At 46.5% G+C, this 12,761-nt stretch overlaps 1 protein-coding gene across 1 annotated transcript in view; it reads left to right on the plus strand.

Moving 5' to 3' along the window:
* The window catches only part of LOC124275905 (E3 ubiquitin-protein ligase UBR4-like), a 171,897-nt gene that overhangs the window by 21,423 nt on the left and 137,713 nt on the right, over window positions 1–12,761 (plus strand). The window contains 5 exon segments of the mRNA XM_046711589.1: window positions 8,031–8,142; window positions 8,950–9,090; window positions 9,620–9,746; window positions 10,121–10,308; window positions 11,691–11,776. Coding sequence (XP_046567545.1) covers window positions 8,031–8,142; window positions 8,950–9,090; window positions 9,620–9,746; window positions 10,121–10,308; window positions 11,691–11,776 — 654 coding nt within the window.

Genomic DNA, 12,761 nt, shown 5'->3' on the forward strand with positions numbered 1-12,761 from the left:
CTTGATTGTGAGGCCTTATTCAAAGAGTAACTTGAGGTGTGCAGGATAGAAAGGGAAAGTGTCGAGCTCTCCCTCAATTAGGGCCCAGCTCTGGATTAAGGTACATCTTAATTGTGGGATCCTAATGTAATGAGTAACTTGAGGGGGAACAGGACAGGACAGAAGGGGAAAGAGTCAAGCTCTCCCACAAGCAGGCCCAGCTCTGGGAGAATGTATGTCTTGATTGTGAGACCTTATTGTTATGAGGACCGCCTCCGTGGTGACGTTAAAATATGGTACTTGTTGGTCCCTGCCTGGCGCTCGGCATTAATGGGTACAACAAGGACTGTATAGTATAATGTATCTGAGTGGGGTATTCATGCTTCACTGCGGCATGGTATCTCAGTGGGCTAGCACTATAAAACCAGCTTACTGGCCTAGTACAAGCAGCCGCACATACACATACACACGCATGCACGTCGTCATATGAGCGAAATATTCTCAAGCACGACGTTAAACCCAATTTCACCTCACCTCACCTATTGTTATGAGTACTTTGAGTCCCAGCTGTGGGAGAAGTAACATTTTGATTGTACGCCGCAGTGTCCCCGGTAATAGTGCCTACTACTCTCTTCTGCATCTTATTAAATAGCAGCATATGGCCGCAATATGTTACTAAGATAACCATGTGTAGTCTTATAGTTATGAGGCAGATTGAGACTGAGACAGAAAATACTGATTTGTTTTACCAGAACATGATTATTTACATGATACTGTGACACAACTTGAATAAGACTATAACCAAAATAATTAGCAGATTCTTTTTCAGAAGAAGTCCTCCTTGGGGTACATATAAGCATTAAAATGTCCATTTTAAATCCTACGACAGTTGTAACTATATTTTTAATAAAATATTTACAAAACAAAAAACTCGTTTTGTCTTGTGAGACCACCCCTACAGGGCCCCACCGGACCAACACAGCCAAGAGCAGGTAACTCTCGCCGTCTACCTCGTACCTCACTTTTCATGCTGTCGTTCTGTTGAATAGACGTCGTGGTGTTCGCTTCGAAGTTTGCTCTCCCACCGATAATGATGAGTGTAAAAGAGTCTCAATCTGTATGTATGGTTCCTTTCTCACGACGGCCGCTAGATGGACGCCATATGTGGATATTTTCATTCATCTTTTGTTGTAACTTTGCCGTGGGTTCTCTGTTTTCCAGCCATGTGGCAGGCAAAATGGCGGACCGCTAGCGATCGTGGTTTCCTTGCTATATGTTCTTGGTAGCTTGTAGTAGGGAGTTCATATATTATGTTTGCATATTATATGGTAGGCTTGCCTAAATTCTCTTTCTTTTCAGCGAATTTGTGGTAAGTCGTTGTTGAGTAATTTTGATAGTGTTCGCTTCAGATCTCAACTTTACTCTATCACTAGTACACGCAGGGTGGCTAGCCTTTTTTCTGCTTTGCATTGTATGTTTAGTATTTAAATGGCTGTAGCTTGTAGCATTTATATATCGCCCGTGCGGATTATTCTTGCTATTACTTGTGTTTATGTGTTTGCTGCTTCACAGTTCCTGCTAGTAACACTGGCGTGGTTCTGTTTGTTGCAGTTTAAGCCCTGTGCGTTGTGCCATGCACACTACCGCCACAGGATGGTTATAAAGTGTGCCTCGGTGTTTAGCCGAGGACGCCACGACGATCAAGGATGCTCATAATAAACGCCTTTGCGCCAATATTCCTGTTACATTATGTTGTATTATGATACATATTTCATACGTTTACACACAACGTGGCTCATAGGCGAGGTTGTGTTTTGTCTGGGTTTCTGCGCCTCGCCAAGATTCTTTCCGACACGCAGATTTTATGTTTTTCACTAATCTGCTTCAGGCGGGGATAATATTTGATTAAAGGTTTCTAAGGAAATCCCTTTATCGTTTCCCCAAAACAATGTTGCTGACTTAAATATGACTCAATTTGCTTCACTATTGCAGCAACATATTCTTCAACATAATGTCAATTCGATGATTGATAGCGCGATGTCCGGCTCCGTAAGGAGCTCGGCCTCGCAAAGTGTTGATCTCGAAGGTAAGTTCACCAGGTGTCGTCTGTGGTGAAATTCCCGCCCGATTGACACGGGTGCTGTCTGGGTTCCGCAAAGGGAGCTCAGCACGCCTGTCGTCGGGGTGGATCGGACGCATCTTGGGGGTTGGCTGCGGCCCGAGCTCTGGCTCGGAGAACGCGCCTCCTCCCAGGCAGCTTGATCCTGGCTTCGGCTCAGGTGATGGTGTGCCTTCGGCACCTTGTGACGACCTAGCTTCAGGCTCAGGTTCGTCACGGGCCCCTGGCGCCGGCGATGCAGGTTTCGCCCTGCAGGTTTTGCCCTGGTGCCCTGACTGGCGGTCGCCTAGGCGCCGACCAGCTCGGGGACACCTCGGCGCCACGTGGTCAGTCGGGGTTGCCCGGGAAACCTGTATATCGGCAGGTTCCTCTCGGCGCCGCGGTCTGGGTTCCACTGAGCTGCCGATCACCTCGGCGCTCCTAGGTCTACCTGTGTCCACCAGGGGCAACCTGCATTGCTAGGCTACTCCTTTGTGTCTCGGGACTGCAGATCGGACTAGCACCGACCTGGGCTTCGGCCCCGCTACGGAGCAGATCCCCGGCGCTGTTAGCTCAGGTCTCGGCCTGATGTCTATCGATGCCCTGGCCAAGAGGCCGTTGAGTGTCTACCCGTGCACTTACACCAGGGGAGCCCTGCATTGTCAGGCCACTCCCATGTGTTGGGGATCGGGGTTCGAACTCGAACCGCCGACCCGAGCACTGACGTACATACATGTGTATGTATGGGTATTTATATAGCGCTATAGGCTATGTTTGACTATACGCTCAGTGTGCTTTTGGAGAGTACTTGGGGAAACCTGATTTATCAGGCTACTCCTACGTGGCTCGGGATCGGGGTTCGGTCTAGAACAGCTGAGCTTCGGCTCTGCGGATTCTCTGAACCCCGTGGGTAGCGCCGACCCAGGCTTCGGCACTGGTAGGGCGCAGATTCCCGACTCCGGGTAGTTCAGGTCTCGGCCCGGTAGTTCAGGTCTCGGCCTGATGTCTATCGGCGATATTGACCTAGATGCCATCGAGTGTGCCGGGTGTGACTGACTGTCACCTCGCGGCTCGAGGTCTGTCTGAGTGCTTGTGAAACCTTGATTGTCAGGCTTCTCACATGTGCCTTTTCGAATCGGGTTCAGGCTCGTGCAGTGGACAAGTCGATTTGAGCTTCGCTCATTTCGCTACTTTGAACTTACCACTAAGTAGGTTCGTCCCTGAGGGCAAGTCGCGAGATAGAATCGCGACTGTGTTGCCTCAGGTGTTGTCCATGTCGACTACCCGAACCGTTGGAGTTCGCCTCGAGGGAAGCCTGCTTCCAGCACGGCATCCGGGACAAGGCCTCACACTCTCCCTTAAGTCTGCCGTTCTTTCCCCTTCACAGCTCAGCGCTGTATGCTCCACTTTCGGCGCATCTCTCAGCTGCTGAGGGAGCTGGTGGAAAGGGGAGAGCGCCGGGTGGAATGTTTTCGCCGGGCGACTCTGGGCTGCATCTGACAGGGGCAACTCTCATCTGGCTAGGGACTGCATTGTAGCTGTGCCAGTCAAATGATGAGGGCGTTATGGGCATATACTGCCGGGACAGTTTCGAGGAATACGGAAGTCTGTTGAGCTTCGCTACTTCCTCAGGTGCCCAGGCATCGCAAACGTTAAGTTGCCGACTGCTGGGGTTACTATATTCTGCCGCAAACACCGGGCGAGCGACACACTCCTGTGTCGGCTTCCCCGAGACGGCGACAATACTCCGTGCCCAGATCCAGTCTTTGCTGGGCTAGGCAACCAGTGTGGTGGTTTCCAATGGTCAGGAATATGTGGGGTTTGACTCCACTTATTTCATAGTTGCCATTACGAACGGAATGTTCAGACCCATTCTCATCTGAGAGTGAACAAGTTTATAGAGGTACTGTCCTTCAAGATGGAGACACCGCGCTCGGTGATCTCATCTGCCGAGACAGGGGATTGGCGCCGCCAATCGATCGACCTCAGGTCGGTAATACCTCCTTGTTCCATTGCACCCTGATTTCAAGATTTACCTTCGGTTTCTTGTTTGACGGGACGTGCTACCAGTTTCGTGTGTGCTCTCCTTAGGCTACATTACGGTGCCAAGGGTGTTCACCAAATTGAGGTTTATTACAGCTCAGATAGCCAGATCGCAGTGCGGTGTTGTCACCCGTTACATATAGGCGACTGACTCATCGTGGTTTCAGATAACTGTTGAGTCTGGGGACCACACGATCAGTTACTTAAACTGGGCGGAATTGTCAACCTCACGCAGTCAGATGGACAGACGTCAGGCGTCTCTCCGAGGGTCCCCACCCCTGGAGACACCGTCGCTCTCAGTCCAGCCAGATCCATCCCTACCGGGTTAGGGCGATGTTCTGGGTGACCTGCAGCCTCTTGAGACGAAGTCACAACCTGCACATCAATGTGCTGGAATTGACAGCAGTCAGGTTGGTGTTCGATCCCGCACGCCGATTCGAATTACCTCTTCGCCAGACATTCTCACTCTGCACGGGCGCCACACCCGAATCCTCGGATTCACTGGGTGGCTTGGCCTCTGTCGGGTATAACACACGGAATTCCTGCAACCGTTGCAGACACAATTCTGCCTGGGATTCGACACCCGTTCAGTGTGTTGATAGGTGGGCGCTGGTGTGTGCAGATAGGGGATTTTATAATCCCTATTCTGCGGACTTAGTTCGGATATTGGAGTTACTATAACCTCGTTTTGGTTGAGAGCCTTATGACCTCCACCATTGCCGGTACTCCATGGCTATTTCCACGTTTCACACCTCGCTCGATGGTGCTCTGCCTAGGCAGCATCCTCTCGTTACATCGGCGTCGTGTAGCTGGCATGAACAGGGTTCGACCGCCTCGTCGGCTGACCCAGCCCACCTTTAAAATTGCCACTTATTCACAATTGGCTGTCTGGCCCTAATTTTTCAAGTATATCGTCTCTCTCACTTCACTTGTTGGCGTGGAAGGCGACTTTACTTGTTGTGGTGAACTCTGGTAGAAGGGTCGGGTACATCCATGCGTTTCCCACTGACCCGACACTGACAGTATTTTATACTGATCATGTCCGTGATTCGACTCGGATACCTACCACTCTCAGTCGCGATATTGCTTTCCACGTGACTGCTCATATCGCACTTCCACCCTTTACCCAGCTCTTCCGCACCGGGGACCAATCTTTCGATTGTTCACCCGCGCCTGTCACTGAAACGAACGAACAAAGGGATCCATACGGGTACCCATGTGTGCTGTTTGGTGGCGGGAAGACTGGGGAATCTGCTAGCAAGCGCACTTTATCTCGTTGGCTTGTTTCCGTAATTGTATGGTTACAATGATACGGTTTACCTCCCCGAGGGTTGAAGGCAGACTGGGTAGGGCAGATGCGGCTTTGTTGACAATACACAGCGGCACTGCTCAATGAAGAGATCGGTTCTGTCGCTCTTTGGAGCCAGCAGAACGCCTTCATTCGCCATTACCAACTTGACACGCATTCTAAGGATCGTGTGCTCGGTTCGATCTTTCGGTTCTCTCCAGTGGAGAGTGACCTGCCACCCTGACCAAGTTAGTAACTGGTCATTGATATCGGTTCTGTGTTCAATGTCGATATATTTCATATCACTACATCGCATTAGCCTTACCATCCTTTCGGGTTGGGTCGGGTTTGGGTGTACATACGTCCCTTTACGTCCCTTCAAGAGGGCGGGGTCCGCTTTTGAACGCTTTAACCAGTCATATGTTATTAACCCGCCTTTGGCGACGGAATTGCGCGAACCCCCGCGGGGCACTGTTTGGTATGCCTCTCTTGGTACGCATGTCACGCGTGACCAGGTTAGTGTAATGGTGAGCCAACATATGTTGACGGGCTACGCTTTCGGCTATTCAGGGATTTTGTACGCTTACAGTTTTTCCCTCTTCCCGAGCCTCTCATTTGGGAGTCTGTGTTGATCAGCTTTGTGGGATGGTGGCCTACACTTACCCTCCTCACGAGAGTGTTTGGTGGGGGTGTTTTCACTGCATACAATGCATGGCGTTTGTACTGCTTCGATTTCCTCAGAAAGTTTTAGCGAGGCTAATAATTTCTCTGGGTTTTATCGAGGTCCCGGCAAGCCCTCTTCCAAACAGGGGCTGCATTCGAGCATTAGTTTGCAGTACTTATTAGCTCGACTCCTGGGTTATTGGCTTTGTAGCGTTTAAATTTTTTACGCTTTCCCTACCCTTATACCTCTCGCCACGATTTTCTGGCTGGGGCTATATTAGGGTTGGGAGTTGTTTCGGCATGTTCCATTGTAATGGTTGGGGGCGGGGTTTTATGTCATTGATATTGAGCCAATTGACATATAAGCTTGGGCTCTCTAGTTCCCGCCCCCGTCTGATTGACATCGGTCAGGTGGCTCGGTGTTTTCTATTTCCGTTATCGGTTGTAGATTTCACTCCACCACGGGGTTAGTTGTTGCCAGACAGAATGCCACTCCGTCTCAAATATCTTTGGGAGTCTGTCATATGCTTATATGTACCCCAAAGGAGGACTTCTTCTGAAAAGAATTATACAAACCTGTAGAGGTTATGAATTCTTTGAAGAAAGTCCTCCTTTGGGGTAGGCTCCCGCCTCCCCTCATTCTGTCTGACACGCTCAGCATGAAAAGTGAGGTACGAGGTAGACGGCGAGAGTTACCTGCTCTTGGCTGTGTTGGTCCGGTGGGGCCCTGTAGGGGTGGTCTCACAAGACAAAACGAGTTTTTTGTTTTGTAAATATTTTATTAAAAATATAGTTACAACTGTCGTAGGATTTAAAATGGACATTTTAATGCTTATATGTACCCCAAGGAGGACTTTCTTCAAAGAATTCATAACCTCTACAGGTTTGTATAAATTTCACGGAATAGGAAACTTGCTCAGTTACTGTAAAAGGTGGTCGTGATCGGATGGTCAGGCTCGCTCACTTGATTGACACATGTCATCATATCCCAGTTGCGTAAAAAACGATGCTCATGCTATTGATCACTGGATTCTGTGGTCCAAACTCGATTATTTACAGACCGCCTTGATATAGCTGGAATATTGCTGAGTATGGCGTTAAACAGCTAACCAACCAATTCCCATTTCCAGTGTTCCCCACTGCGATGTTGCTGGGATATTGCTTAACACAGCATAAAACCATGCTCACTGTACAACTGAATAATTGCCATTTCATCAAATTTGGCATGAAAATCGTGACTGCCTCCGTGTTGGCAGAAAGTCGTGGGTCTGATCGTACTAATGACATTAATATATGGTACAGTAAAATACCTTTATTACGAACTCCAAGGGACCACTGAAATTAGTGCGTTATATCCATAGTTCGCTATTCACTTTTTTATATGATAATATAAGGTTTATTTGGGACTTTTAAAACAGTTCGCTATAGCTGTCTGTTCGTTATATCCGTGTTTGTTATAAAAGTATTCTACTGTACTTGTTGGTCTGGTGCTTGGCATTAATGGGTACAACAAAGACTGGTCGGCTCGGAGTCAGTATGATGTGTCTGAGTGGGTTATTAATGCTTATCTCATTGGTATCTCAATGGGCTGTCACTATAAAACCAGCTTAAGTCAGGGCTAGTACAAGCAGCCATCCATACACACGCATGCACGTCGTCATATGAACGAAATATTCTTAAGTGCAACGTTAAACCCCATTTCACCTCTCCTCATGAAAATCATGGAATCATGTTATAGCCCCACTGTTTCATGTTTAAGACGTCAAGGTGACCTACATTCAAACAGTATAGCATCAAACATATAGATTCCCATATGTCCCCTAATATAATAACACTGATTGCTGAGACTATCCCATTGAATTTTCTATGGATTGTTCAGATTAAACTATTTGTAGGTGGTGGTTATGCACAAATTATGAAACTTCGCTCATTGATTCAGCGTTACAGCCTTTGTTTCAGCTCTTTCCAAGGATTTGGGGCACTGTCTGTGGCGATAGGATCTAATGCAGTACTGCTGCTCACAACCCTGTTTGAAGATCTGCAAATAGAAGGATCTCTGGGTGACCTTAAGGTATGTTCAGTGTTACCTTAGGAATTGATTTCAGCATTTCTGATGTTTATTGAAGCATAAATTTGTACATAATTATACGTAAATATCTATATGATTGCAAACATGATACTGAAGTCAATTTTTTTATATAAATATGTATATATATGTAACACAAAAGAGTTTCTTGTAAGTATGGGACGGTGGGGTAGCCTAGTGGTTAGCACGTTTGCTCGTCACGCCATTGACCTGGGTTTGATTCCCCACATGGGAACAATGTGTTGAGCCCATTTCTGGTGCCCCCCCGTGATATTGCTGGAATATTGCTAAAAAAGCAGCTCACTCGCTCACTCATTCTTGTAGATATACTCATCAGTTAACAGACTGCCAGAATATCACAGAAAACAGTGGACAATAATATACAAATAGGTGATATTGCAGTACTGCAATGAACAGAGACCATGTCTGAACTCTCTTATCAGTGAATCAGAAAAAAAGTAGTCTGCTGGTGGACATGGCATGATTTTTAGCTCACCTGGCCAAAAGTCACGTGAGCTGTCATGACCTGTTGTCTGTGGTATGTAAACATCATCCCAGGTACGATGGATCAGTGAAACGGAAACTTCACATGCTTGTTCTGGAATATTGCTGAGTGTGGCATAAAACCAATCTGACTCACCCACTCACTCACTTCAGATAAGTCACAACAGGGTGCCAGTTGCCATTTTGTGGTGCTGATGTTTGCTGCATTGTGAGGTAGCAGACTCTGAGACTCTGTGTGCATGCCATGGGATACGTCCAAGTCACTAATGAATATCTATGTTTTGCCAGACTGTTCCTTCTGAGGTGAAGCCTGGCATGGATGTGACCATCCTGACATCAGCATCCGCCTGGAAGAGGGTCAAGAAACTTGTTGCCCGGGTTAACCTGACTGATCTCCTGCTCAACCTCGTCTTGGTCACTTTCAAGAAGGTAAATCAGAAATGTCCTCCCACTTTGGCCGTCAGGTTAATCCACCCTGCTTCTCTGACAGGGGGACTCTCCCTCTCTCTTTTTCTTCTCCTCTCTCTCTTCCCCCTTTCTTGTTTATTTTGTGAGAAACTAAGTTCCCAGGAATCAGTACCTGATTTATGTGGATCAGATGATCGGGCTTAGTTGACTTCATGTCATTGTGTTGATTGGTTGGCAACATTTTAGATTCCTCATAATAATGGGTGTGTTAAGATTTAACACATCTGTCGTATTTTCAGACATGGTGACCATTTCTGATAATAACAATCACTGCTATGTCTGACTGGATTATTTTCCGACTGCCATTATGTAGCTGGGCCTAGATTTTCAAAGCTCTTCAGAGCTGAGATAGTCTTTAGTTAATATTAATGTATGTCATGTACGACTATCATAACGCCTAGAGAGTTTCGAAAATCTGGACCCTGGAATATAACTGAGTGTGGCATAAAACAACAGACTGCTCCATATGTTCTGTAATTGCATCTTGTAGGCTGCCATGCTGAAGAGACTGAAACAAGGATCAGAGAGTTCTGAGACCAGCAGCAGCAGCACCTCCGACTCCAACACCTTCTACGAGGATGACTTCAGCAGCTCCGAGGACAGCAGCGAGGAGGAGGGTAGGTTGACCTCATACCACTTGTCAGCATGATTGGCTTGGTTGGTTTGTTACATTGCCTGACACTACTTTTGGTCCAGAATAATTGGGACGGAGCGGTAACCAAGTGGTTAAAGCGTCCGCTTGTCTTGGGTTCGATTCACCTCCTGGGTACAGTATGTGAAGCCCATTTCTGGTGTCCCCCACCGTGATATTGCTGGAATATTGCTAAAAGCGGCATAAAACTAAACTCACTCACTCACTCCAGAATGATTTATTTTCAGGATCCCATATTAATAAGTTTGCCTACTACGGCATAAAACAGGACAACTATCTTTGAATACTTTTTAAAAATTTGTGACAGCATTAAACATGTTAAATTAAATACATTCTTAGATGAGGATTCGGAACCTATTCTTGGTCACTGGTTTGAAGAGACCCTCTCCCCAGAAGAACCCTCCGATGCCACACCCCCTCCACCCCTCCAACCCCGAGTTGAAGGTGGGGGTGAAAACAAGAGGAACAGACACCCAAGCAATGGAGACAAACCAAACTATGTACCTGACAAAAGAGAACCAGAAGGGGTAAAGCAGTTTTTGAAGAAATTTAATGTTGTGCTTGTTATCACTCACTGTGTTTAATGCTATATTAACAAGTTCACCCTCCTACAGTCTTACCCTTGTGTTCATACTTTATTATTATTGTATGATATTTATATAGCGCACATATCCAGGCAACTAGTGCTTGCTCAAGGCGCTGGTATTTTTTCCCTCAATCATTGGATGTCAGTCTCAACGGCACATCGTGTTATTAATCTCAACTCCCTGGGGAGTGTACAACTCCTGCAGCTACTAGGCGCACCGAGTTATTATGGCCTTCTCATCCTAACAAGGTACCCATTCACAGCTGGGTGGACTGGGACACATAGTCACAGTACTTTGTCCAAGTTCACTACACGTTGCTGTACCCGCAACGTATTCATGTGGCCACCATCTGGTCATATACCAACGGATTCGTGGGTTCTTTTAAGTGCACAGGGATGTGTACTGTACACTAGGGGTTGTGACAACACTGAAAGAGTCTGCACACAAAGTTGACTCCGAGGTTTTTACACCCAGTCACAGGTGGGCTCGATCCCGACACCTCAAGCTCGCTGGATCACTAGCCTGGCACCTTAGCCAGCTCGCCCACAGCGCCCCATACTTGGATACCAGTCCAGTGCTGTATCCTATATTTAACTACTCATGAAGATCCGGGTTAGAATTGATCTTTAGCAACCCATGCTTGTTGTAGGAGGCAACTAACGGGATCAGGTGGTCAGGCTCCCTGACTTGGTTGAAACAAGTCATCGTATCCTAATTGCGTAGATCGATGCTCATGCTGTTGATCACTCGATTTTCTGGTCCAGACATGATTATTTACACACCGCCATCATATAGCTGTAATGTCACCGACTGTGGTGTTAAACAGTTAACTTACAAACTACATTTAGTTGCGAAATATCAGTTAGTCATCATGAACTTTCTTCAGGGTTATGAAGAAATAATTTACAAACCAGTCTGATGTTAATTGTATAAAAATTGTTCTTAATGATTTGAGCAAATATATTATTCATATCCTCATCCCTTTAGCTTCTGATCTTTGTTAGGTGCACCACAACAGGTGCTTGTTGCAAGACGGAACCAAATAGATCAGGTGTGCATGCTCAGGGGCTGAATTTGTTGCATATCCTTGTACCCTGATGGTGTGGATCTTTGCTCATAATGTCAATCACTAGATTGTATGATGAAGAGTCGATTATTTACAGCCCACCATTGTGTATCTGGAATATTGCAGGATGCAGGTTTTAGCAAGCAAACACTAATGTCTGCTTGTAAGTTTGTGTTTTTCAGAATCAGTTACAGGATTTGTAATTTTCCAAAGCAGTATGAACTTATAATATATGGAGATGACAATGTGTTTGCAGTTCGTGTCCATGGCAACCAGTGTTCTGAGTTTCCTGAATGTGTTCATGGTGAACTCTCCTGATGCTGAGATAAAGAAGCTGATCAGGTAGGCAACTCCTACGTGGAACCAACCCTTATTACCATAAGCTTGATAAATGGTCAGATTCTTAATGGACTTTTCATGGTGTTGTGGATAGCGTGTTTGCCCAGAGAGTGGAAGGTCTGTAGTTTGATTCCCTGGTCATTAAGACATTAAAATATGGTACTTCTTATTACCTGCCTCTGCTTGCTTGGGGCAGTATAATATGTCTGTATGAGGTATCATTGTTGAAACTAAAACACTGTTCAAAACAAGTCGGGCGGGTGGGGTAGCCTAGTGGTTAAAGGGTTCGCTCGTCATGCCTAAGACTCGGGTTCGATTCTCCACATGGGTGCAATGTGTGAAGCCTATTTCTGGTGTCCCCCCACCATGATATTGCTGGAATATAGCTAAAAGCGGCGTAAAATCCTACTCACTCACTCAAAACAGTCCCAATCACTGGTGACATGCTGGCAATAACTATTGACAGCTATGGCTGCACCTCGCTTAAGAGGCAACTTATGGGATCAGGTGGTCATGCTGGTCAGGTCATTTATGAATAGGTGTCATTGCATCTGACGAAGATCGATGCTTATGATGTCAATCTACCCGTGAAGATCTGGGTTAGAAGTGATCGTCAGTAACCCTGTCTTTTCATAGGAGGCGACTAACGGGATTGGTTGGTCAGGCTCACTAACTTGGTTGACACATGCCATCGTATCCCAAATGTGTAGATCGATGCTTCTGCTGTTGATCACTGGATTGTCTGGTCCAGACTCGATTATTTACAGACCGCGCCATGTAGCTGGATTATTGCTGAGTGTGACGTAAAACTTAACTCACTCACTGTAATGTCAGTCACTGGATTGTCTGGTCCAGATTCAATTATTTACTGACCGCCGTCATATGGCAGGAATTTTGCTGAGTGTGGTGCTTTACAACAAGCAAAACAGGTCACTGATCAGCATTGATCTGCTGAGGTTGAGTAAACATTTGATCAGAATCGGTATCA

This window comes from Haliotis rubra, unplaced genomic scaffold (genome assembly GCF_003918875.1).
Source record: "Haliotis rubra isolate DU_JTF1 unplaced genomic scaffold, ASM391887v1 Scf204, whole genome shotgun sequence".
Classification (NCBI taxonomy): domain Eukaryota; kingdom Metazoa; phylum Mollusca; class Gastropoda; order Lepetellida; family Haliotidae; genus Haliotis; species Haliotis rubra.